Source organism: Coturnix japonica, chromosome 22, assembly GCF_054131305.1.
Source record: "Coturnix japonica strain WE chromosome 22, WE-NBRP24, whole genome shotgun sequence".
In the NCBI taxonomy this organism is placed as follows: Eukaryota; Metazoa; Chordata; class Aves; order Galliformes; family Phasianidae; genus Coturnix; species Coturnix japonica.
The window spans coordinates 5,828,304-5,854,814 of NC_140684.1; the positions used below are offsets into that span (position 1 = coordinate 5,828,304).

The 26,511-nt window shown below is 49.4% G+C and overlaps 1 protein-coding gene across 13 annotated transcripts; it reads left to right on the forward strand.

The window, feature by feature from the left end:
* The first annotated feature begins 12 nt into the window (after positions 1-12).
* On the forward strand, positions 13-26,029 carry FAM222B (family with sequence similarity 222 member B). Of its 13 annotated transcripts, none has more exons than XM_085522195.1 (4): positions 49-149; positions 16,140-16,901; positions 17,229-19,078; positions 22,856-26,029. In XM_085522195.1, exons 3-4 carry the CDS (start codon positions 18,997-18,999, stop codon positions 24,427-24,429), a joined length of 1,656 nt encoding a protein of 551 aa, XP_085378321.1. In that variant the 5' UTR covers positions 49-149; positions 16,140-16,901; positions 17,229-18,996; the 3' UTR covers positions 24,430-26,029. The 13 variants fall into 13 exon arrangements, with proteins under 13 accessions (XP_015736418.1, XP_015736413.1, XP_085378321.1 ...); XM_085522198.1 differs by lacking the exon at positions 49-149 and having other exon boundaries at positions 17,229-18,443; positions 18,951-19,078; XM_085522197.1 differs by lacking the exon at positions 49-149 and having other exon boundaries at positions 17,229-17,972; positions 18,342-19,078.
* Positions 26,030-26,511: the final 482 nt, after the last annotated feature.

The following is a 26,511-nucleotide window of genomic DNA, read 5'->3' on the forward strand; positions in this document are numbered from 1 at the left end:
CGGGGTTGGGTTATTGGCGGGTATTGCGCATGCGCGGTGAGCGTCTGGCGCAGCCAGCACGGCGTAGAGCGGGCGGGCGGGCGGGGAGCGGCGGGGCCGGCACGGGACAGCGGCGGCGGCGCCATGAGGCCCGGGCAGGGGCACCGAGAGTGAGTGAGGGGACGGCGGGGTGCGGGCGGAACCGGGGCTACGAGCATCGTCATCAATTCATTGTCCTGCTTGGGGTACCCCCCCCTTAACCCCCCCCCCTTCATCTCCCCACCGCCCGGCGCCGCCCCTCAGGCGCTGTCGCGATAGGAGGGTCGCGATAGAGAGCGGGGTGTGAGGGGGGGGATGGGGGGAGGAATGGAGGCTGCGGCCTGGGCTGAGCTGAAGGCCTCATAGGGGGATAGGGGGGATAGGGGGGATATAGAGGATATTGAGGGGCTCCTTAAGGGGTATTGGGAGTGACTGGGGGCTGCTGAGGGGCTCCTGAAGGGATACAGAGGATACTGAGGGGCTCCTAAGGGGGTATTGGGAGTGACTGTGGGGTGCTGGGGGGCTTCTAGGGGGGGATATAGAGGATACTGAGGGGCTCCTTGAGGGGTATTGGGAGTGATTGGGGGCTGCTAAGTGGCTCCTGAAGGGATATAGGGGGTGCTGGGGGGCTCCTGAAGGGATATAGGGGGTGCTGGGGGGCTTCTAGGGGGGATTTAGAGGATACTGAGAGGTTCCTAACGGGGTATTGGGAGTGATTGGGGGCTCCTGAAGGGGTACAGAGGATACTGAACGGTTCCTAACGGGTATTGGGAGTGACTGGGGGCTGCTGAGGGAGCACAGGGGCTCTGGGGGTGATACTGGGACTTCTAAGTGGACACTGAGGGGCTGCAAGGGTGGCAAGGCCCAGGTGCCTCTGTCTTAAGGCCCCACGCAGTGTGGGGAGCGAAGCCCCCCCCCAACCCCCCCCATACAACCCCTGCACCCCATGGGGCCGCCCCGCTGTGCTATAAGGGTCCTTGGGCCCTTTGTGCGGCCGCTGCCCGCCCTCCAGCAGCGGGGTTTAGCAGCAGCCATTGTTAGGGCGCTGCTGGCCGCTCTGCTTCCTGCCAGAGGATTCTTGTGTGTGTGTGTGTGTGTGTTTTTTTCTTCCCCTGAAGCACCTTAACGGGAAACGCGGCGGAGCCAAAGCACGGAGGGGAAAAGAAAGGAATCAAAATGGCCTTGCGGCACATAGAGCTGCAGCACACGAGGTGCTTGGTGCACCTGTGTGGGCTGCTGGGTGCGTGTCACCCCGCTGACATTGGCTGTAATTAATGGGAGCAAGTTGGGGATAAGCTGCAGACACAGCCCAGGGTCCAACACGGGTTGGTTCAGAGCGCTGCATTTGCTTTTGATGGTGTTGTTAATGAGCTTTTCCTTTATCTCGCGGCTGAAGTCACAAGAAAACGTGTGCTCACTTGGAAAACTTCTGACCACGGTCGTTAATCTCTTGATGGCAAAACCGCAGCTCTCTTGTTTCCTTGGTAGCACCTCTCTCAGTCCAGGAGCTCAGGTTCCCGAGTGATGTCAGTGCTGGAGCACCAACAGTGGCTCTGTGACAGAATGGGTCCCAATGGGCTGCACTGTGTGTGATGGAGGAACTTTGGTTCTGTAGCTGGCTGAGATAATCCTGCTGCTGCTCCTATGTGGGCTACAGGGAGATAGACAGGAACACAGGAGCTGCTTTGGAACGGGTTTTTTCCACCCAAACTTGAAGAGCACTCGCAGTTTCTCATCACAGATACAGAGGGAGCGGTTTGGAAGTGGGAAAAAATCCATCGGGGATTAAATTCGGTGGGTTTTCGTTCTTTTCTCTTCTAAAAATAAGACTGAAAAGCGTTCCTGTGAGTCCGGCTGCCAGCATTGTGCTGTCACAGAGGGACTGATCCTCGCAGGAGGCTCCTTGAATTGCTGAAAGCAGAAAGGGCTGATGCTGAAAAGAGGTTTAGAAACACGAGGAGAAGCGAAGCCGCTTTGGCTGGGAAACGAATTCATTGAAGTGAAATGGCACGAAGCTGTGGGGAAAGACTTGTGATATTTCTCAACTATTTTAAGAAGCCATATTGAGTTCAAGTCTAACCAGCCTGATGGCCTGGAGAGCAAAGAGGGGTATCAGTGGAACAGGAATTAAGTAAAAATAGATCGATCTGCCATAATGGATGACGTGGGGGGGATGATTGCTGTAAGGTGGCAGCGTGTTTTCTGGGCCTTCTTAGCGTGTATCTTATTTGTTGAGCGTCGTGGCTTTTGAAGTGGAAAGAAGTAGATCTCATTTAGTGCTGAGATGAAAGGAAAGGCAGGTGCTGGAATCCTCCAAGGCTCAGTTGTGCCTTGGTGCTGACATTACATGGTGACCTTACCCAGCGTATCCCCCTCTCATCCCCTGGATTTCTGGAGTGAATAACTAAGTGCCCTTAGCACCGAGTGTGGTTTTGATCCCTTGCTTTCTGTAGCTTGTGCTATTTGCCTTGGTTTAAGTCTTAATTGTATTTGTTTCAAGCTGTCCTCTGATAGATCGCTGTGTTTGCTGCTGGGGGCTGTTAGCAGAGCTGAGCTATCTGTGTTATCCAGAAGTACAGACAGCTGTAAAATCACACACCTGGATGTGGGATGGGAACTTCTCCCTGTACTCCAAGCTCCACACATTGCACTGTGCCTCATCCACTCTCCATTTTCAGGTTCATCCCTGTTTTTGATCCCATATGGGGCAGGAGATGGGGGTGCTGCTCTGCTCCCACCTCACAGCCCCATAGCAGCATTGGTGCTCAATGGGAGCACGTTGTCTACCCTCATCTGCAGCCCCCGCCCCACGCTGATTGATGGAGATGGGTGATGAAGTAATGTCCATTTTGTGTTTCTCTAAAGCTCAGTAATTTCCAGGATTCGGGGATTTATGGAATTACTAAATACACCACTGAGAGCAAAGCCAAAGCCTGACTCGCTTGATTTATTGAACAGACGGCTGGAACTGTTAAATAATTGCCTTAGGAGCGTGTGGGAGCTCACTGAGAAGCTGCATTAAAAAAGCAATGCTGTGGTTGATCCAGACCCCATAGACCCCTTTTCAGGCTGTGCTTGATCCATCTTTATAGACCCCACAGACCCCTTTTCAATGCATTCTGTCTCTTCCACCTCCCCACTCGTTCTGTGCTCAATATATGCTTCTAATTGTCCTCCTGTTGCACTCACTAACGATGCTCAGTTTGTGTATTCCCAGCTCTGGACTTGTTGTGTTGGGAGAAGAGTTTGAAACTGCCAGGGATGGTGAAGCAAACGGTGATGTTTAGTCCCAGGAATAATAATAATAACAATAATAATAATAATACTAATACCCTCTGCTGCCTCTCGCCCTTTGGCCATCTCCTTGTCCTTAATGCCCAGCATTGAGATGGGAGCCACGCTCTGCCTTCTCCATGACTTCATTACATCTGGTGAACAGGGAGAAATGAGTTGCAGCCGTTAGGGTAAGAGAAAACCAGTGTGTTTCAGAGCATTGCATAAGTGGGTGCTGAGTGCTGTGGGCTTGTTGCATTTCCTGCCTCTATCTCCTTGGTGCATCCTGTCCTCCCCTTCTTGCTGTCGTTTTGCAGCATGGCAGAGCTACCAGCCTGCCCTTTCCTGTGCTGGGCCCACTTCCCCCCCTTGTAGGTAGGCTGGGGGTGAGGGGAGTCCTTCATGCCCACTTTATCATTTCTTACTCCTTAGAAGTCATTTGTCTTCATTCATCCATTTATTCCATTGCTGTTCTTTGCAGGTTTTTGCCCCTCTGAGCAGGAAGCAGCCATGGTGCACAGGGCTGTGCCCTGCATCCCCTGCACAAACACTGCGAGACAGAGCAGAGCTGGCTCCTGCCAGCTGCAGTCAGCGCTCTGCTCCCCTGGCTTCAGTTTAAACGAGGTCTGCAAAGACAAAGCCTGGTGCTTGTGTGAGCAAAGAGCCCTTTGGGGGATAAGGGTGAGCACTTCAGCCTCATTGTGGGCAAGGAAATGGGGGTGTTTGCTGGCTGCCCGGTGGCCCCCACCTCCATTCAGATTCGGCTGCAGGAAAGCCCTCAGCTTCTGCCCGGAGCCAGTAATTCCTGCATCCTTTGACTTTAAATCGTTCACTACTGTGCAGAGCGTTTGTGAATGAATGTGGAGGAAAATCAATGCATGAGAAGGGCAGAGCAGGAAGGGGAGGCAGCTCTTCCCAAGGCATTTTCCTGGCTGTGTGTGGCTCCGATTTTCTGTCGGTTTTTCAAGTTAGAAATGGATTCTTTTGGAAAGAAGCACTTTTACCATCCATCATCATGCATCTACCACCCAGTGTAATGCAATCCCAGGTAGGTTGGGTGCTCTGCTGCTCTGATCCGTGCTTGGATCCCTTTGCAAAACCCCACGCTGCCGTTTCTCCTCCTGCTCCCCCCAGTATTTTCTAGAAACTCGCTGTTTCTGAAGCCTTTTGCACCTTCCCGTCCCTCGTTTCTATTTAACAAGGTGTTATTTTTAGAGTTGCTCGTCGTGAAAATAACCTGAATGTTTCTAAAATGCAAATTCCATTGCTTTGATGGCTCCCATTAGCACCGGGGTGTTTAAATGCTCTGCAAATGGAATGTGTTTTTAAAATGAGTCTGACTGATGATATAGTTAATATTTCTGATGTCCTTTATTATCATATTTGCCACTCATTTCCAGCACAGCTCAGCTTAATAGTTCCGAGCATCTTCTTGCTTACAGATCATCAATTAGTGAAGTTGCAGATGAAGGGCAGAAACAAAAAGACTCCTCCAACGTTGACAGGTGCTATGATACACTTCAACCACTTCCAGTGAAGTCAAGAAGGGAACAAATGAAGGTTTCCCATACTTCCACCTAGTGTGCATGGGGGAAACTGCACCCGTGCTTAAATCCCAGCGGATCCACCTTACACAGATCCTTCATTGACTGGGCTCTGCTAATCAGCTGGTACCAAAGGGGAGTGCAGGGCTGACAGGTTTGAGCTCCAGGTATTGCTGCCTTTGTGATGTCCATTAAATGGCGATGCACAGGTTTAAGAAAAATCACCTTTGGCTGCGCAGCGTTTGGATTCTGCTTCGGTATGTTCTGCTCTATTTACTTGTCATCCCGTTGCTGGAGCTCGGGCGGCGTGATTTATGACTGATGGCTGCCGAAATAAAATTCAAGTGGCTGTTCAGTTATTTAAGAGCCAATTAAGTTGGGTTTGATTCTGATGTAACGGAGCCAGCAGAAGTGCATAAAACCCAGCAGGCGGGGGGGGAAGGTGGGCCATTTATTTCCTGCCCTTTGGTGACTTACAAAGGCAGGGAGGCATTCCCTTGGCACTGTGTTATCCCAGCTGTGGCTGCACTGCCCTATGGGATGATGTGCTGTGGGATCCCTGCGCTGCTGTGGGGTTCTGCTTCCCCTGATGTGTGCCCATTAAAATGCATCTCTTGCTGCTGAAATGGCAGTGGCAATCCCAGCTTTGCTTTGGCAGCGTAACACTGTAGATATCTCCTGTGGGTTACGGAGGCAGAGGCTGAGATTATTTCAATATTAAGGGGCTGGTTTGCTGTATTTTTTTATTAAAAATATATCAGATATTGATGCAGATATAATTTTATTTCTGCTAACCAGACAAGCCTGCACTCGTCAGCTCGCTGATTGCAGCGTCTGTCTCTGTCAGGATCACAGATAGGGAGGAAATGATTTATTCGAGTTTCCAGGGCTTAGATAAAACCCTACCTGGTTGTGTGCAGATGGTGCCTAAAGGATAATGCACAGCTCAGATATTTGTGTAAAGCACCGTGCCTTTCTACCAGCACCCACAGCAGTAATAGGGAGGTTTCCACTGCTATTGTACTAGCCTGTTTTATTCAGGGGATTTAATTAATTGCCAAGGCTTGAGCAAATTGGTCCTTCAGCCACCCAGATATATTGAGACAGGCATTATCCGGGTGCAGCTCTTGGTGCAGATCCCACACAAGCACAGTGCAGGAGCAGCCCCATCCCTTCCTTCCACTTATAAGGATGCTGGTTGCCCTTTTGGTGCTCAATGTGGTTCTTGTGCCCCCCCATCTCCAGCAGGTGCTCCAAGGGCTGTGGAGCATTGCCTGGTTCATCATGCTTTGTGCTTTGGGGTGACAGTTACTATGAGAACCCTTAGGTTTCAGGTGGGAGTTGGAGATGGTTGGGGTGTTTTGGGGGGTACCTTCACCTCTTAATTAAATGCTCTAGCAGTATGTGGTAAGGCCAGCTCTGGCAGTGGCACTAATTCTCAATAAATGTTTACTAAACATCGTTAATGGATTTTAGATGTTTTTAGGAATACTTATTAGCCCTTCAGACTGGCTTGGTGAAGGGAGCCCGTCTCCATAGGGGGCTGCCATTTTAATGCTTCCCAGCAGGAGGCCTATTTGGATGATGCAAATTAGGTTGGAAAAAGTAGGCTAAGCCATTAAAAGTATGAGAGATCATGAAATTTCACATTTTTAAGGTGACTTGTTCTTCTAATTATTAACATTCTTGCTGCCGTCCTTTAAGTGTGCCACTTGATTTCCCTTCATTCTCACCTCGTTGCCTTACTGCTGCCAACCTCGATGCTGTTTGCTCTTGCTGCCATTCCTCAAAATGGAAGCTGTAGTCCATTTGCTGTCTTATCACCAGCAAAAGTGCTTGGAAATACCACCACGTGCTGCGTGTGGTTGTATAATTAGAAATGCAGATACAGTCCTTTTTGTTGTGCTATGGTTCGTTGTTGTTTTTTTTTGTTCTGTTAACATTAATAGGATCTGAAGGTTAAACTTCTCTTCTGTAAACTCCAGGTGTTTGCAGGATGCTTGTTGGCAAGGTGATTAATTCTGGCAGTCAGAAAGGGACGTGCCTGCAGGTGGGTGAAGGTGGGTGCCAGGCCCTGCAAGGCTGGATCCTGGGAGGGGCTGCACTGCCATAGGCACCTGGATGAGCTGTCAGGGGCTCCACTGTCATTCAGAGCAAGGATCAGGGAAGGGAACATCTCCCTGGGACCTGTGGCATCCCAGTCAGTGCTTTCACACCTTGTTTTTGCCCTTCCCCTGCAGCTCCAGCCCTACAGCACTGCTGCAACCCATCTTCATCCTTCTCTGCATCTGGGCAGCCAGAGGGGCAGTGCTCCTGGGGCCTGCCAGCTCACCAGTTTCATTTAATCCTATTAATTTTTAATAGAAAATTAATATTAAACTAGCATATTTCCAGCCTTTGTGGAGATTAGACTCCCAATTTGTGTTTGCTTTGGAGAAGAGCACTGAATCCTGCAGGCCCTGGGGATGTCTGGCTGCAGGGCTGTCATCTCCAGCAGGCAGATAGCAGTGCCCAGCTCTCCTTTAACGATGGCCAGCTGATGGGTTTCAGACCTGCATCCCTAAACCTATTGCTCTGCAGCAGGATGTTGTTGGATAAACTTAGGGAACTGGGGATTTCTAGCTCAAGATGTAGAACGAGTGTGTTGTGTTGTTTAACACAGTGCTGACCTGGCTGATGTCTAGTGGAAAAGGTTTGGGGTTGAATAGCAATTGGATGAGAACTTCGGTACTGCGTTCCTTTGCTCTTGCAAACTTTTCCAGTTGTTTTTCTTTCCTCCCAACCTCAGCCTGATATTGTCTTCTAAGTAATCATTGCATCACACTTGCTTTATTCTCTACTGGGAAGCGAGATAATTGCTGTACTCTTTTTAATGGGTAGCATTTGGGAAGCCTGGTAACTCTGAAACGCAGCTGAGCAGAGCAACAGCTATTGCAATGCTTGTCTGTCTTGGAGCTTCCCTGGGCCCTGGTGGGCAGGAGGGGAGGAGGAGGAGGAGGCACAAACAGCAGCAGCAGCCACAGCATCATGGGGCCTTGGGCTCCATGGTAAGAGTGAAGCTGGCAGCCGTGATGTGCCACGAGCTCAGGTACCTCTCATCTATGGGAATATTCAGCCAGACTTTCCTTATGAAGTAGTATTATATGCTATTAATTATTCATTGCCAGTTTAATTCTTCTTTCTTGCATATTTAATTGCAATGGCGTGCTGCGTGTCACAGAGATTTCCCAGAAGAACAGTTCACCAAAGGAAAGCCGTTCAGGTATATAGTCTTAAATGAAATGTGGCCGAGCTCATTTTGTTGTTTCATTTCAGAGCAGAATAAGGATATTGTCAGATGTTTCTTATGGGGAAGCAATCACACGAAATCAGGATTTCGCTTAATCTTTTCACTGCAATCCTTGGAGCTGAAATAGCTGCTTTGGTTTTTTGCTGGCGACGCTGGCATTGTCTGGCTTGTTTGATGAGGAGAAATGCTGCTTAATGGGAGGGAGGACGTGATTTTTCTTTCCTTCTCTATGGGGGGAGGCTGTATGGAGGACTTTGGGATTGCCTATCGATTCCTTTCAGAAAACCAAGGAGAGGAATAAGATTTTTATTGAGTTTTTTTTTTCTCCCCAGCTCTCAGAGCAGTGCTACGTGATGAAGAATTGTGGTGGCTGTAAGATCAGGACAGGCTTTTGGTGCCGGACGTGAGATAACACAGGGGAGATGGGAATTGCAGCTGCATTCCCTGTGTGCTTTGCATTGTCATCGTGGAGCTGCTGGGTGCTGGTGAGCACAGCCCTGGTGCTGGGAGGGCACAGTTGTTTCTCTGTTGTTTGCTGCAGGAGTTGAAACTTCTGAAAGCTGTGTTTGCACCTTGTCTGAGCTGGAGGAGAGAGGACGCAGCAGAGCCTGCTATCTGTTTGCTGCTCAGATAAGGAGGTGGAATAGATTGCTGGCCTGTTTCTGAACTCTGCTTAATGAATGGTTGCTAGGCAAATTGCATCTCAATCAGTTTAATCCTTGAGATGTCGTTTACAGGTCTGCTCTTTGTGAGGGCTGTGGCCGTGTGCTCTCACACTGTACCAGGCCACAAATTGCTGGCAAAGCAGCTTAGAGCTCCAAGACGCCGCGTGCGCCGGCACCAATGCTTGGCAGGGACAGGAGGGCACCAGGTCAGCTTCACGTCGTAATGCTTCAGTGCTGCACGGTTATGAAGGGAAACATCTCTCAATGGGGACTGCACTGCTGCCTGGTTGGAAGGTATTTATATTTGGGCTGAGTTGGCTGAGAGACTGATGTGGTTTCAGGGTGTGTCTGTGGGACGTGACGCACTCTGGCTCATGGGAGGTGGTGTTTATTACCTGATACAGGGCAGGGGGCCATGGATGGCCACAGTGACCCTGCTGTGATTGGGGAAAGGCTTGAGACTGCTGGATCCAGTCTTCAGCTGCTGCAGTAGTGGACTTTCTCCCTCAGAATCAGGCGAGAACCAATGACTTACATCTGTACTTCTATACACTGAGCTCGTGCTTTAGTCCAAAGGAGCAAGTTTCCTAACATAGTTAAGCTTTAACAGTCTCTTTGTATCAACAGATAACAAAATAGAGGTTCTTATTGGTTTCCCATGACAGAGATTAATCTGGCTGCGGTCAGAACATTGTTCTTTACGTGGCTGCACCTTCCTTTAGTTTCAAATCTACCCTCTTTAAGTGCTGTGTGTCATGACACTGTAAAGGCAGACTGGAAAAGACTGGACTTGTTGAGCACCAAAGGCATTTTGGAACTGTTTGTTTTGCTGTGCGTTGGTATGAAATGTCCTTTGTATGGCCCAGTTACTAAAAGTGCCAGCAAAAGCACTTGGCAGCGCTTGCCTTGTTTGAATGTGTGCAGCTTTTGTGTTGTTTTGCGAACACTGTTAAAATTTTAGGAAAAGATTGCATTAAAACGTGGAGAGCATATGCAGAATTATTCCCCTTTAGCCGCCAGCAAAATGCCAGCAGCAGCGTGTGCATCTTGAGCTGGGGATGGGGAGGGGGCTGCTGAACAGAGGACTCTGTGATCAGGGTGCTTTTCATGCAAATGAAGAGTGGTGGTTTGTTTTTTTTTACACGCTGCTGAATCAGGTCGTTGTGTAGCAAGTACAGCACAGAAGTGATAAGATCACTTTGTTACAGCTTGAAATTGTGCCCAGCATGTCTTTCAGCTCGGAGGAACACTCGATAAGGGCACAGCAATAGCTTTTAGAGCCCTGCATGGCTGCACTCCTGTTCCTGTCCGGCTGGGACACACCATGTCACCCATGCACGTGCTCTTCCTGTTGCCTGGCTGTTGTCCTGTAAAGGTCTAAGTCTGTTGGCTTTCCTTTTGTATTTATTAGCTAATATCATCTTTCCTTTCATGCTTAGAACCGGTTTGGTTTAATGAGGACTATTGCTGCCAACAAGCAAATGGATCTGCGTAGTTAAATGGGTATCTAAATCTTCCCTGCAGATGGGTAGTGCTCAGCAGCCTGGTGTGACCTTGGTAGAAGTTCTCTGGTGTGTTACTTTCCCTCTTTATTTATCACTCTCGCTGTGTAGCAGCTTTTCTTATGGAGAAGCATCTGAGCTATTGGAAATCTGTCCTCGCTTCTCTTCCTCTCTCTCTCTCCACAGACACTGTCAGCATAACACCCGGGCTATTTAGACTGAGGTCTGAATATTCTGCTTTGGCACAATCAGGAGGCATTCAGTAAAGGAAGGAGCAAGATGGGAAGAAGCTTCAGATTTAGGGCTGAGATTTTAGAGATGCTTTTCAGGCCATAATTGGGATCATTCTTGGTGAGAAAGGTCAAAGATTTCCTTCACACAAGGGTGCGTGTTGAGCATCCATCAGAACATACAGCACAAAAGGGAGCAGTGTGCTCCACAACCATCAGATTTCAGCATGGGGCTCTCCATACTTCCAGTTGTCACCTGAAGATTCTAGGAACAGATCCTGGTCCTATTTTGCTGTCTCTGGTTCTTGTCCTTCACATCAGGATCTCCTTTTAACCCCAGACCTTCCTGGAGGGTTTCAGAGTTGGGGGGAGGAACCTTTTCCCTGATATTCTCGTGTGAATGATGGTAAGGATTATTCCATGTTTAAAATCTGGTTTATACTGACTTCTGAATTTCATTCAAAATCAACATCTGGAGAGCTTTCTGATCTCCTGTGTGCAGCTGTTGTCATCCGTTCAAACGTTTTCTGCTTAATTTTTAGCGAAGGGCAGAGAGCTCCATCATTCTAGCCGAGAGGAAATGCTTCACCTACTACAATTAGAAGTTTCCCCGTGCACACAGCTGACCCAGCAGGTATCTGTAATCCTTTCTGTCAGGAAGCCTGGCAGCCACAGGTATCTGTTTATTCTCTGCTGTTTGGGACCTGCAGGGCTTCAACCTGCAGTTGTGCTTTGCAAAGCCTCGTCCCCCTGTGCTGAGCATGGATCAGAGCAGCTGCTCTGGGCAGAATCCCTTCCTTGTCCCCAAGCAGCACAGAGCCCTTCTCCATAGGCTTCTCACTCACTGCTGCTGTCTCACTATCAGATCTGGGTGCAGAGTCACAGAGGGAGTAACAGGTTATGTACCCAAGCAGCCATTATATTCTGAGTGTGCTTCCTCTGATTTGCCAGGAGCTTTCTGCTCTGCTCTTTGCTGGAGACTCACAATGTGTGCCCTTGGCTGGGTACATGCTTCCTGTGTCTTTCTTGCTTTGAAATAGGTTCCTGTTGCTCTTTGGCAGACCCTGAAGCAGCGATCTGTGGAAAGAGCACATTCAGAGCTAAAGTGACTTTACCTCTTTGTTTCCTCTCTTTCTTTAGGCCTGTATGGGATCAGCTGGTCCCACATTATGTGTGAAGTAGTTAAAATTTAGCCTGCATCTGTAGGATGTGATTTCCCCCTGCCCCCAGTTGCTTTGATCGAATCAAATATAAAAGCAGCGCTTTCATTTCTGGTTTTGTAGTTTCAAAGACAATCTCTTGACATGCTCTAGCAGTCTGGACCCAAGTCCTTTTCTTCCTTCATCCAAAGGCACACTGTGTCTTGCACCTTTCTCCATATCAGCGGTTAGGATCTGCGCTGGCTTTTATCTGAATCAAAAGACAAATGGAAGAGGGCAGGACACTGCAGGAACAAGAAGCAGACGTACACGTGCAGTGGAAATATGTAATCCTTACATCCAGGCTAACATATGGAGTGCAGACCAAGTTCTGTATTGGATATTTGGATCCTGTGCTTCCAGAAATGTGAGTTGAAATTTCAGGCTTTGAAGGCTGGTTAATCCCCCCAGCAGTTAATACCAACATAGCATTCTGTGATGTCAAGCCTTTCCTTCTAAATGCTGGGTTGGCTTTTTCTTTTTTCTTTTCTTTTGCATATGTCAAATACACAAAGCAACTCTCCATTTGAGAAATTAGCATTCAAACACTCTGTAAGCACATTCTTTTTTGCTTGCTTTATATGCAGCTGGACTCATGTCCAGGCTGGTAGTCGCTGAGCTTCCACTTCTCCGCGTGTCTCAGTGTTATTTGGCCACAAACTTGGTCCAATGTCCTAAAAACAAGCTTGTAACCTCAGTGCTGGAGCAGCACATCTGCAGACCTACTGTATTCCAAGTTCTTCCAGGTGAAGATTGTCCTAAAATACCTCTTTCTAAGCAGGATGAGCATTCTGGTCATTGTCATCCTTGTTAAAATCCAAGTTATGTCCAGCAGTGTTTGTAGGTTTGGGATGTGCATTGGCTTTTTCAGCACTTTAAGCAAAGCTCTCTATGTTTAGGAGTCAGATTCAGCTGTTCAAAGCAAGCTGATAAATTGCTTTTCATTAAACATCGAGTGCCAAGGGGTTCAGTATGTGTTTTTCCAAGAGCAAAATGCATTAATGACAGCTTCCATAGAGCATTTATCAATCATACAGTTATAAACAGTCCTAATGCAGCTGATTGAAGGTTGAAAAGTTTACTTTTTAGAACTCCTTGACTAGTTTGGTTACTCTGTGGTTGGAAAAGCAGCTGCCTGGGTATGAAGAACAGCTACATCTGTGTATCTCTGTCCTGTCTGCAATTCATTGTGAAAAAAACAAGTGTGTGTGTGCAGGTTTTTGTTGGGGGTTTTGAGCACCTTGCATCACTTGTGTTCCTCTCATTGTCATTTGAGCAGCTGGCAGTGCCACCAACCAGTTGTGCTCCTTGGAAAAGCACAGAGCAAAGCGCAGACTTCTTTACTGCAGCACCAAAAAAAAGAAAGAATCTATTTCTTTTCCTTTTCTTGCTGTGAGATAACCTTTGTGCTTCATGGTAAGGACAGGGTTCTGTGTCTGTACGCCCCAGCAGGAGCCGGCACCTCGCCTGGAGCTGGGAGGAAAATGCCACCCTGGGCACAGCAGCGTCTGTCTGTCTGTGCTCTGTGTTCCCCTGGCAGCTTGTCTTGTGCCTGCAGTCACAGATGCATCTCCAAGCTGCTCCGTTGGGGTCCAGCAGGAACCTCTGTGTCCCACCGAGGGACACATTCACAGCCAGCACAGACTGAGCACGGACCCTGTGTATTCATCCAGCACTGACACCCGGCTCTGGGTGAGTCACTCTTTGTCTCAGCATGAGAGCTCTGCTCCTTGCTTTGCATGTTCATCCTGCCTTATCTTATTTGCAAATATTTTCTCATTTTCAAGGGAATCTATTTTTAAAACGGGAGTTGAAACACATCTTTCAGTCTCTAACACATCTGGTTTGTTGTTCGTGTGCTGCAGATAGGCAAAATATGTTCAAAGTTGGCTCTGATAAAGTAGTTTTTTCTTAAATAATCAGCTTGTAATAAAGGAAGGCAGCCACTTTCCTGCTCGGGGTACTGTCATAATCTCTAATGATATTTGAAAAGGAAGAACTGTCATTCTTCTGCCATAAGGATTTCTGTAAGTCATGATTAAGACTTAAGTCCTTGGCTCTTGTAGGGGAAGTGTGGAATGAGAGAAGATAACAGTGGAGGTGATCCAGGCACTAGAGAGGGAAGTATTTCATGTTCCTTCCCCCTTCTCCCAGGCACTCAGTAAAGCTTTCTGCTCCTTTGCAAAGCAGTGCAGGGCTGGAGGAGGTGGCAGGAGATGCTACAGCTGAGTGTGCAACGATCACACAGCCCATGCAGCTCCTTGGTGGGGCAGTGAGCTGCAGAATGAAGACCTCACCTTGCTCCCAGCCTCCTGGATGCATAGGAGAGCAGTGCACACATGCTGGTGCTGAGGTTCCAGCTGTACATCCTGCTCTGGGTAGGGGATCTGTGCACAGTAGGGTTTCTTATCAATTGAGGGCAGAAGGAAGCTGTGCATGAGAACAGAGAAGGGCTGTTGGTGAGAGCAGGGTGTCATTGCTGGGTATTGCTGGGCTATTCCAGGTTTGCTTTGTATTCACATCATCCCAGCTAACCTTAATGCCACCATGTTCAAATAAAAGCGTGTGCTCTCGTGTTGCTGAGCCTGCCTCCATTTTAGCACGCTGCTGTGACATTATAGATGTTAATCAGGCATGTAGGAAGAAGGTGGCTGTAGTTTGCCCTGAGGATAATGGGTGCTTTTGAGGAAGGAATGTTTGTTGGCTCCTCTCCTTTGCCTGATGAAATCAGTGCTGTCTCCTGTGGCAGTTACAGGGACTGGCAGAATCATTGGCATTTGGAAAGCACAAAACCAAGCCCAGCATCTGGGCACACCGTGGTTCCAGTGGCAGTGCTGTGTGTACCCAGCTCCAGTGTTACCTGCTGCAATTTGACTGTCGCATCGTTTCTCTCCTCAATGCAGATTTATGCACTGTGAACCAGAACTAAAATCCATCCCAGGCTATTTCTGCATCCCCATTACCCACCAATACAGCGCTGCAAACCTCGGAGTTGGAAGTTACCATATAAAAGGCGAAGGAAAATTAATTAAAGGTCAGAGTGCTTCAGCACAGTAAAAATTCAGAGGAGGCAAATTCAGAGTTATTCAAATCCCTTTGAATACGGGCAGGCTGATTTTCCTATTTCTTCCTTAAGTTCCCATAGTGTAAGTCATAAGTGACCATGAGTGTATGTGTTTCAAGCACTGCCAGCAATGCTCCTTTGAAGCCTTGGCCAGGCACTGCAGATGTCCCAGCTTGTCTTTTCTGCATCTTTCTTGCCCTTCGAAGGGAGCTGCCACACCTGGCAGGGCCTCCTCCTGGCTGCCTTGTCTATCAGCTCCCTCCACATTGCAAAATAGGGAGTTAAAGCTAAAAATAGGCTTAAAAAGAGGTGATAGGCTTTGAGTCAAGTAAAATAAGCCACCGATTTGGGTCATGAAAGGGAATTTATATCACTAGTTCTCTGTTCCAGCTTTTCTCGAGCTAAAATTCTGCTTTGACAAATGAGAAGGAAGTGCGGCGGTGAGTAAATGGAGTGGGGGAGTGCAGTGTGGTCTGATTCCAGTTCCTCCCCACATTTTGACCTTGTAAATGTAATGTGAGGCATCAAGGTGGTATTGAATGTTCTGCAGTTGAATTTATCTCCGTAGCATTCTTCAGTGGTAGAGAACTGTCACCCGCTGCTGTCCATTTAGAAGGGAGCAAGGCATGGGGTGATTAAATGCTTCATCCAAAGTGACGTCAGGAACCCGTGGTGAGCCAGATCCATCCTCTGTCTGCCCTGTCATAGGCCAGCTCCATAATCATGAGACCGTTCTCGGAACAGAAATCTGGCCCAAAACCCCCTTAAGCCTCTGCAGAATGAGCAGTGAGCAATTTATGCCCGTTTCAGTGCACTCGTGTGGCTTTAGTGCTTCTCTCTGCTTCGGTGCAGGACAGCGTGTTAATAATTACAATTGGAAGGAAGTTCTGAAGCAGTCCAGGGGGGGGATGGCTGCTGCTTTCCAGTCTGTTGGGTAACAGCAATGCCAAACACAAGCAGGTGAAGCAGCAGGGCTTAGACTCAGGCCTCACTTCCCCAGCCACCAGCATGGCCTGGGCACGGGCAGCAGCTCAGTTCTTGGCTGGGGCCAGCCGTGCTGTATCAGCCCAGCTAACGAGCAGCGTGTGGAATCGTGCTGTGATTGGGCTGTTATACTGCTAGCAGTTTCATTTGCAAAGTGCAGGCAGGAGCAGGCTTCTTGCCAGCAACAGCTTCATTCAGATTAGGGCTTTAGTTCAATTATGTCCAATTAACTTTTATTGCAGATAGCAGTGATAATTACTTGCAAGTCAATTTTTTGGCTGCAGTTATCCCAGGGCTAAAGTCTGAGCTTGATGGATTTTAATAACTGCAGTGACGTAGAGCTTTTCCTCTTTTTTTTGTGTCTTCTTTAGGCCTCAATTAGATGAAAGGTCAGAAGCTCTGTAAAAACCCATCGTACAATTAAAGCCAACTGTTCTGCTCTCAGCAAATGTGTTACACCGTGGTTTAGAATAATCTGCTGGGACCAAGCTAAGGAAAGCTCAGAGTCAGGGATCGTAACCTTGAGCTGTGCTGCTTCACCCAGCACTGTGTCTGATGGAGCTGATGCTGCCTTTCTTCCTGCACTTCATCCTGCACCAGTTGCTCACCTGGAAGCCTTTGGTGGTGGTGTGTAGGTATGAGGAGTGTGCTGTGAGCGCTGTGTTGGTGCCCCAAGGCTTCTTCATTTTCCTCCTTGCCCTGTGAGCTGAGCACGTGCGTGTAAATCCTCCCCGCTCTCCCCCTCCAAAGCGTTGGGTTTTGCTGCCTGAGTAAAGTTATAAATGCAGGGTCAGCCCCGAAGGCGAAACGGTTTATGAGCAAAATCATAGTTAATTAAACTGCAAGGAGCAGAAATTGATTCTGATTGAAACTCTTGCAGGGCTCTGCAAAAAGTCCATCTACCCGAGCACAGAGAGCCAGGAGGGCCGGCATTGCTGGATGCTGATGGAGCGCCACGCTGCTCCCGTTGTTCAGACTTCCAATTTATCCCTAAATACACCGATGCTGCTGTGATTGCTTACCATTACAGAGTGCCTCTCCACGCGTTATTTTGCAGTTTTCCATTTCTAAAGCATTAAGGGGATGAGCTGCTATGAGCTGCCAGCTGCTGTGGTTTGTTCCTTGCGTTCCAGGTGAGATTCTGGCTGGCTCTTCTGCAGCCCCAAGTGGGCACACACTGCACTAAGTATTGGAGTTTTAACAGGGGGCAGCTGCTGTCAGGGGGCTTCAGCTCAGTGTGAACCAATTTGTAAGCCCTCTGTATTTAGGTTACTTTGAGAGGGAGAAGAAATCAGTCTGGTTTGGTCTCGAGCATCCTGCTGGGGGTAAATGAGACACTGAGGTTCCCCTGGAGCATAAAGGTTGCCCTGGATTCACTTGTGTTTCCTGGCAAGCCGCTGCAAACATTTGTACTAAAGAAACCTTCCAACCCGCCTTTGTTTTGTGGGGTTTGCTTGCAGTATTTGTACATGCTGACCTCAGGCTGTGCACAATCCCAGCAGCAGCAATGGAATCCCACGCAGCCGCCTGGTGAGTAAGGAGGAGCAGCAGAGCAGTTGGCCACAAGCACTGGGCAGCCTCTCCCTGCTCACGGGACCTCGTGGTGCTGGAAACGTGGAGCAGCTTGGAGCTTTCCTTTTGTGTGGGGAGCTGCTGCTGTTCCTGCCACCCCCAGCTTGGTGAACAAACCCGCAGTTAATCTTGGTATTTCAACCCCTCGTGTTTACTTTCTTGGATCTAACTTTAGACCTTGCCAGCTTGCTTTGGTCTCAACCAGCCTTGTTTCCCATCTTTCACTGGCTGGGGGTGGTCTGTGGGGAGTGTTTCCTTGCTGTGCTTACCCTGTAAGGCCTCTGAGAGCCTCAGCCTCTCCTGTGTGTAAAAACTTGGCAGCAGTTCTACGTGCAGGGTCTGTTTATAGAACGATAAGACTGTGTTAGTGTATGAGACGCTTCCTACTAGCGCCGAGTTGCTTTACACCTAGGCTTTATTCTGCCTTTTGAAGGGTCCCTCCTGGCGTGGGATCTGGCAGAGAGGCAGGATGGAGCTTTGAATACCAGCCAGCAAATTCTGTATGTTCTTTGGTGCAGAAGGGCAGTGCTGTGGTGAGGCTACATCTGCCCTCTGCAATGGGCTTCTCTGCTACTTATGAACCCCAAGTCTCTCTCTGCAGGACACCTGGAGCAGCAAATGGAATCACACAGGTTGGAATAGAGCTCCCAGGTCCCCAGTCCCCACATGCCCACACTCAGTGTCACATCCCCACGGCTCTGGGATGCCTTCAGGGATGGGGGCTCCCCCCTTTGGTTCATAGCTTTTCAAATGCATTTGTTGTCAGCTACTGAGATAGCAGCATTGAAAAGATATTAATAGAGAACAAAAATTGGAGCACGGTTGTAATTATAAGACGGGATTCAGTGATGGAGTGTGGTCAGCACTTCTGTGCAAATCTGAATTCCTTTTTTTAATGCTCAGCAGTGACCTAGATGGCATCAATTTGCTTATTGCAAATCGGGGCTCAGAGGATGAATTTATGCTTCCACTTTACAGTGATTTATTATATTTTTTTAAAGGCAGATCTTTCCTTTGCAAACACTATTGCCACCTCAGTCCTTTCTGAACCTTTGGCTTGGGATATATGATGATATGTCTGCAGGAGCAGCTTGCTGGTGCAGGTGTGTTTCTCACATAGTGACCTGTGTCTTTGCATGGAGCAGCACTGATACTTGGGGAGATCAGGGCAAGGAGAAGGCAGCTGATATCTCAGCATGGCTCACTTGGAGCCCAGCCTGGCTTTGTTTGTACGCCCATGGTGGGAGCATTGCAGTGTGGTGATATCTCAGGGTGGTTTGCTCTGAGGTTTGGTGCTAGGTGTGCTGAGCTCCCCGCAGTGGCTTCTTTACCACCTGGAACAACCAGCTTCAAAATCCAAGGGCAGACTTATGGATTACCCCATGTGCCAGACAGCAGAGGAGAGCGAGGCAGGTATTTGAGATTTAATCAAGGTATTGGAGTTCGAACAGAGATATTTTAGTTCTAACCCACTTCTCATTGCTGTCCCCAGATGTGGATTTGACGTGCATCTGTGCTTGGTCAGGCCTTCACGCTGCAATGGCTCTCTGCCTTTCTTTTCTGTGTTCCTCCTTGTATTATAACTTTGAATTGTCTCTCTGTTGTTGCAGTGTGCAGAGGAGTGAATGGCCCATGTTGTGTTAGTGCCTGTCTGCCATGCTGGCCTGTCTGCCAGGACCAGGTGACCTCTCCTTTCAGCTTCTTTCTTACACGCAGATGAACACTGGACTTCAGAAATGTGAGTGACGTTTTGTCTGCAGGATGTGGTTAACTGTTAAATCTGGCTCTGGGACAGCTGTGAAACCAAACATTTAGGGTACAGCGGAAAAGCTGTTTAATGCTAGAGACCGAGTTCAGTTCTGCCTTCAGGGCGTCCATCAGTAACAGCCATGAGAAATCGCTATGGAGGCTCACGTGTGTGCAGCAAGGCTTGACAAAGGTTAATTTTAACCACAGCAAGACAAAATGCTGGCATGGTGTCTGTGGGATTCTTGCCTCTGCTGAAAACATGTGCTAGAAGCGTGCTGCTTGACTTGCTGCTTAGCACAACTCCTATTCCCCACTCCTTTTTGTTTCCATTCATCTAATGGCACCTCTAAAAGCAAACCTTTGGAGGTCAGCTCTGTTCTACATACCCAGGGCACAGGCTGCAAATATTGTTGATCTCACCCAAATTATACTAAAGTTCAAAGTTTCCTTCTTCTTTCTGATGTCTCTGGTGCACTGAAAATACTGCAGAGCACTGTGATAACTCGTGTGCAATAACCAGCCTTTTTTTGATAGCAGAACTCACATTAGGAATACAAGTTTATTGGCTGGAGTTACTTTAAATCCGACTCTGTCTCTCTCTTGCTGAACCTGCATTGTGGTTGTTCAGCTGAAGCAGCAGAGATACATTTCACATCAGGTCTGTGTTCATGGTTCGTAGGGCTGTGTTTGAAATGTGCGCTGGGAGATCTCAGCCACCCTCACTTTGCTCCTGGACTCGTTGCTCTTGAAAACCGAGTAATGAACACTCCAGTTAGAGCTAAATTGTTAACGTGGGGAGATTTGCCGTGCTCCTGAAAATAGGTAAGCTCATTTTGCAATTAAGGATGACATTCTCAAGGTACCGGTCCTGCCTGCAGCGAACGACATCACTCACATACACACGTGCAATCCATGGGCTCACTAATTGCAGTGACACTTGTGGCAACAGTCAAAACCTTTCCTTGCTGAAGGACTTCATCAGACAGCCTGGAGCTGGGCTGTCCCTGCCTTTCCCTTCTCATTGCCAGTTGGAGTTTTGCTGAACAAACAAGGCGTATTCAGAAGGTAGGCTGATGTGGCGAGGCCGTGCCCGGGTCCATGCGTTACGTGAGGGCTTTGGTGGCTTGGAACACTCAGTCCTAAGAGCAAATTGTTCAGGCTGCGTGAGGGTAGCACCATTAGGCACTTGCTAATGACAAATCTTGCAAGGCAGCGTGCGAACCTGGCGGCTGTTCCCAGGGGTGAGTTACCCCCATGCTGAAAGCAGTGCTGGGTGAAGGGCTCAGGGCACAGCGGGGAAAGGAATTGAGGACGGAGGTAGCTGGCAGGCTGGAGTAATGCTCTTCTCTCCCACTTTGTTCTGATTTATATGGAAACAAAACTGCTCATGCAGACCTTGCTCCTCGCCCCTGCTGCAGATGTGTGCAAGATTAATTGGTGCAGTTCTCTGCATACTGTGTATGCACAACTAGTGTAGCCCCTGGCCACAGGAAAGCTGAGTTAATGAGTATTTTTAATGAACGGTGACTTGTGACTTTTGATGGGGGGTGGAATGGGGCTTTAATAATGGTGCTGGTGCTTTGCTAAAAGGCCCAGAACTCCACCTGGTGACCTTTACTCAGATCTGCCATGTTTGTATTCATAATTTCTAAGTGTCATTTCCTGGATCAGGCTTTTGATTCACGCTTAAAAAATCCACATCAGCTCAATTACCTTCTTTTTTTTCCCTTCTTACTTTCATATAAGCAGCGTCTCTCACAAAGCTGCTCTGTCAGTTCATATGGGCACCTCTTCATCCCTGTCTTAACTGACTGCAGGACTCAATATTTCCCTTTGGATTCTGCAGCGTCACAGGAGAACGTGTTCATTTGCCACCCCCCTCATTGCCGTAAGGGCTGATATGGACTCCTTGCACATGCCCACCATTGATGTATGCATTCTTTTTAGTATCAGCATTTTATTACAGTCTATTCTAGCTGGCTTTTTGTTCACTTAGTTGCCAGGCCTTGTTCTTTACTGGTTGGTAGGGTGCTTGTTTCAGATATTCAGGCTCTCAATCACCTCATAACGCTTTTCTCCCTTCTCACAACACCTTTTATCCAGCCATCAAATCCTGCCTGTGGAGCTACCAGTGCTGGGACCCTCAGAAATGCATCATTTTGGTCAGATCTGGGCAGAACAGCCGGGTTGGATCCAGGTTAGATCTGCACAAAGGGGGGTGCTGTGTTTAAGAAGATGGTGTCCAAGGGATTTCAGAGGTGTTTTCCTATTTGGTAGCATAGCAGATGAGTTACTTAAGTTTGCTTGAGGGGTGATTTTCACCCTTGAGAGGAAGGAATCCATCCAGATGCTGGCTTGCAGGTGTGCTGTATAACCCAGAGATGCAGAGAAAAACACATTAGCTGCTTTATGAAGGGTTCCAGTGCAATTCCTGCATGATGGAAAGGTGGGTGCCTGAGTAAGGGAATACTGAACGTACCCATTCACCATTAACATTCACACCTTGTTTGCTGTGTGCCTGCAGAAGTTCAATCCAGGCCAGGAGATCTTGATGAGAAAAGTGTCCTGAGGTACCAAATTGATTTTTCATCTGAAAGTAAAAGCTTTATGTGAAAACAGCCACGACTGTACAGGTGTGGGTTCCTCGGTCTGTTGTTAATGGCTCTTCTCTGATTCATGTTGTGCTGTATGGGGTTATCCCGTGGGGAGGAGCAGAGCTTGATAAGTTTGGGACAAGGCTAAAAATAACAGGGAGTTTGTGAAGGCCTCGGCTTCTGATCAGCTCCATGCAGAGGCTCCACTCAGAACAGAGCAGCTCCCTCAGAAGGACAGACAGAAGCCACCTGCCTGCAGCAGAAGATGTGGGGATGGGAGCAGAGAGGATGTGCAGGTTAATATCAAACAAGCTTTGCTTTTGATAAAGAAGAAGAGTGATGTGTGCCAGTGTTTGGACAGCACATGGAGAGCAGGGGCATGCATGGCAGTGTGGGGCACACTGTGCTGGGGATGTGAGGCAGCTGCTTGCCGAGCTGCTCCTTGCACAAGAGGTATGTCTGTAATTACCCTTTCTTTTGCTACCCATCCTGTTTTCCTTTTACTGGTCCTTCTGAAAGTGAGTGCTCTCTGAGCAGTATCCTCGGTGTGGCTTCTATCTTGTAAGGTTCTCTGTTTGCTAGTGGGATGCTGCCTTAGCAAGGTGCCGCACTGAGCATTCAGCTGAAGAAAAACCATCAAGGAACGTGTGTGTAGCTGCCTTCCATTTGCTGAACTGGGGCTGACAAGGATCCTCGTGGACAAAAAGACACTCAGTGCTTTTGGATGGCAGCAGCTAGAAAAGAGCTGGGGCTTCAATGGAGGTTTGAGCTGAAGTGCTTTGTGCAGCTCCCACCTCAGAGTGGAACGTTTCATTCACCGCTTTCTGATTCCTGAACGACACGCTGTAGATGTGGCGAATGGCTTGAAGAGGGGTGGGAGGGTGGTTTTATATTAAGAGGAGATAGATGAATGATGGTCGGTGTGGTGTTCCTGGCCTGTTGCTGGGTGTGTCTGGCCAGAAACACACTGCTCAAGGCCTGGCTTTGCTCCGTTGAACTGGTGTTGAACTGGGGATGTGTCGGTCTTCAGGTTCCAAAGGGAATGAGGCTGCTGCTGCTGTGGGGAGATGCAGCTCTGTCCTCCTGGCTCCCCACAGCATTTCTCCCTTTGCCGCCTGCGGTTGGTCCCGTGCTCCCCACGTTGGGGATTGACGTCTTTCCTTTCTCCGCAGGGGACACTACACAGAAAATGAGATCTGCACAGTATCCTACCCCAGCAGAATTGGATGCCTATGCTAAGAAGGTCGCCAACAATCCCCTGACTATAAAAATCTTTCCAAACAGCGTCAAGGTTCCCCAGCGGAAACACATACGCCGTACTGTGAACGGACTCGATACTTCAGGCCAGAGGTACAGTCCTTACCCATCTCAGGCCACCACGAAAACCGGCCTCCTGGCCATCGTCAAGTCTCCAGCGAAAGGAATCCTCAAGGACTTTGACGGGACACGCACACGTTTGCTGCCGGAAGCGATGATGAATCCCCCCTCCACCCCATACGTTGCACCGAGCACTTTAACCCACCCCCAGGCGCTTGCTCGCCAGCAGGCTCTCCAGCATGCACAGACTTTGCCGCACCCCCAGAGCATCCCGCAGCCACAGACTTTGCAGCACCCTCAGGGTATTCCGCAGCCGCAAAGCTTACCGCACCCTCAGGGGATCCCGCAGGCGCTGCCGCACCCTCAGACCATGCAGCAGCAGGCGCAGGGCATGCAGCATCCTCAGACCATGGCACAGCAGGCGCTGCAGCCCCCCCCCAACCCTTTGCTGCAGCCGGGTTTACATGGGAGCAGAAAGATGCCGGATGCGGACGCGCCGCCGAATGTGACCGTGTCTACCTCAACCATTCCCCTCTCTATGGCTGCCACCCTGCAGCAGAACCAGCCACCGGACCTGAGCAGCATCGTGCACCAGATTAACCAGTTCTGCCAGGCCAGAGCTGGCATTAGCACTACCTCAGTCTGTGAGGGACAGATCGCAAACCCCAGCCCCATAAGTCGTAACCTGCTTATCAATGCAAGTACCAGGGTCTCTACTCACAACGTCCCTACGCCCATGCCTTCCTGTGTAGTGAACCCTGTGGATCACGCCGCTGCTGCTATTCCTCCTGCCTCCGTTAACGTGCCCATGGTGAACATGAACAGGGTGCCGCCCTCCTACCAGAACGAAATCAAATCGGTGCCGTGGAACCAGCACCAGCTCGCTCACCTGCAGCAGATGTGTGGGGATGCAGCCGGGCACGGCGCGCTGCCAGGGAAACACAGAGAGATGGCGGGGCAGAGCTTCCCCAGCAAAACCTCCAGCTACCCTCAAGAACTGTGCATGGGCCAGTCCTTCGGCTTGAAGCCCCCCATGGAGAAGCCCACGCCCTCCCCGCCCGTCAACGGCTTGCAGGGACCCTTGCCATACACCAACGGGCACTATTTCCAACCCATGTGGAATAACATCCTGCCCACGCCCAACAGCGACAGCTCCGGCTCCCAGGACCTCGCCATGCCTTTCCATGGGGGACAACAGGCCGGAGCGTTAGATTGTGCAGCAGGACCTCATTACAGAGCTGGGGCCGGCCCGTCCAGCCAGAACAACATGATGCAGACGGTGGATTACCTTAGTGGGGACTTCCAGCAGCCTTGTTTTAGAGATCAGAGCATGGCAGTGCTGGGGAAAGTCCATCGGCCTCCCATGAACCGAGCGCCCGAACCCAGCGATAGTCGAAACGTTCATATTCAGCACCCAGGGTATAGATAGGCTGCAGTCACTTGCACAGACAGAATTAGAGGTTTTAGTCTTAATTTTAACCAAGCGAGGCGTTTTTAACTTGCAAACTTGCGTGATCATTATAGTAACCCTCGGCAGAAGACATACTGTATATTGGAAAGCTTTGCTGACGTGTTTTCTCTCTCTTTCTCTCTCTCCTTTATGCATCAAATATTTAACATGCCTTTTGTTTCCAAGAACCTCATGACACTACTCCACGCCGCCGCTGTTTCCTCGCTGCAATGTCCCCATGGTGCAGCTCCTACACAGTGCTGGACCCACACTGAGATGCTGCAGGGTTCCACAGCTGGCCATGGAGGTAGTTTGTAGCTGCTTACATTACCGCCTCAATCTCCTCCAAAGAGCAGCAGGATTTGGCAGGAAGGAGGAGGGGCAAAGCCCTGCTCCATCCACGCATTCAACACTGACCATTTGCACTGTCTAAAGGCTTGTTTCATTAGGAAAGAAGCCTGCATGGATCCAGCTCTGGGGGTGGTGAGGCTGCTGAGCCAGCAGGGCACGATGGGCTGCCCCGGGTGCTGCCCTGCACCACCATCACTCACCAGCTCTGGCTGCTCTCAGGCCTTGTTGTCTGCAGGGAATGAAGGGTCACTGTGGTTTTCCAGCCCTGCTCAGCAGCCAAAGGAACCAGGAGGTGGTGGGACATTGAGCCCCACATTGAGCCCCACATTGAGCCCCACATCCTCTGTGGGGGTGAGCTGCTCTAATGCTCCTCTTTTGGGGTCTCAGTGCCTCCCACCCCCCCGCTATGACACCAACCACAACCCTCTGCATCCCAGCATCCCCATCCCTAACCTCTCCCTTAACTAATACTTGAACGTAATGATCACCACCAAGTTTGGAAATTAAAAAGCAAAAAAAACAAAAACCACATCAATTCTGTGTCCACTGGCTGAAAAGAAAAACAGAAAGGAAGCAAGCAAGCAAGGAAAGTCCTGCTCTACACTGTAAGCTGTGTCAGCGTTGCTGTATGAATGTCACCCTGTTAACGTGGGGCTGAGTAGCGTTGTGTGTGGGTCAGGATCCCTCACAGCCCTTTGGGAATCGAAGCCTTAAGTATCTCCCTCCTCCTCCTCCATCAGCGCGGTGTGGGATCCCGACGAATGGAGACGACAAACTACATCATCCGACCTGAAGCAGCTGGAGGAAAGGGGGAACATTAGGATAACAAAGAAACCCATTGGTTTGCATTGGTTGGGTTGAGTTGAAGTGCGTTTCCAGCTCCTTTGGTGCACTTCTGTCTCCCTTCAGGTTTATCCCCTTTACCCAGCGATTGAAAGCGAAGCTCAGCCGACGTGTCGCCCTCCTGTTTGGGAAGGAAGAAATAACCTGCCTGATCGTGTTCATGCCAAACGATAGCCAAGATGAAGTCCTAATTTATTGTTCATTAATCGTATTCCTGCAGTCTTTGTGAATGGTAAAAAAGAAAAAAAAAAACAAATACATAAATCTGTGAAAGAACTTGAGGTTTTGCCGAGGCTTTTCGTGCAGTGTCTCGATGAACAGCCGAGGTTGGGAGGCACAGCAGGCCCCGAATTGCCCCTTTAATCAATAAAACCTTGGCCTCTGCTCTCGGATCCTGTTTGAACCTGGTTGGGGGACATGGGGGTGGTTTATGACCTGGGGAGGGGGGCACGAGGGTCTCACAGCCCACCCAGCGCTGTGCTGGGAATAGGAGGGGGGGCACATGGAGATACTGGGGGCAGAGGAGGGTTGGGGTGAGAGGACCCATAAAGGTGGGAAGCAAAGGGGGATCATCCCCCTCACCCATCAAATGTGATGAGATTGAAAGGAGAGCAGAGCGATGGATCATCAGCACCTCGTTAATGGAAGCTCCATTGGGTCCAAGCCGTGAATCCCAATGGGGTTGGATGGGCGCTGCATCTAAAGCCGAACCGAACCCAACACCGTCGGAAGGAGGAGGGCCCAGGTCCCGGGGGGGGCTTTGAATAAAGGCCGTGAAAAGCGCTTTTGTCTCCGTTTTATCCTTCCGAGGAGCGGCACAGAACGGCGGGGAGAACCGCAATGATGGGCCGGGGGAGGGAGAACCGG

Bases quoted from the DNA above. Each gene is read 5' to 3' on its own strand.
- FAM222B (XM_015880927.3), top strand. From the start codon at position 18,997: ATGCTGGCCTGTCTGCCAGGACCAGGTGACCTCTCCTTTCAGCTTCTT. The intron at 19,079-22,855 runs GTGAGTGACGTT...CTTTCTCCGCAG, and splicing joins GAACACTGGACTTCAGAAAT to GGGACACTACACAGAAAATG.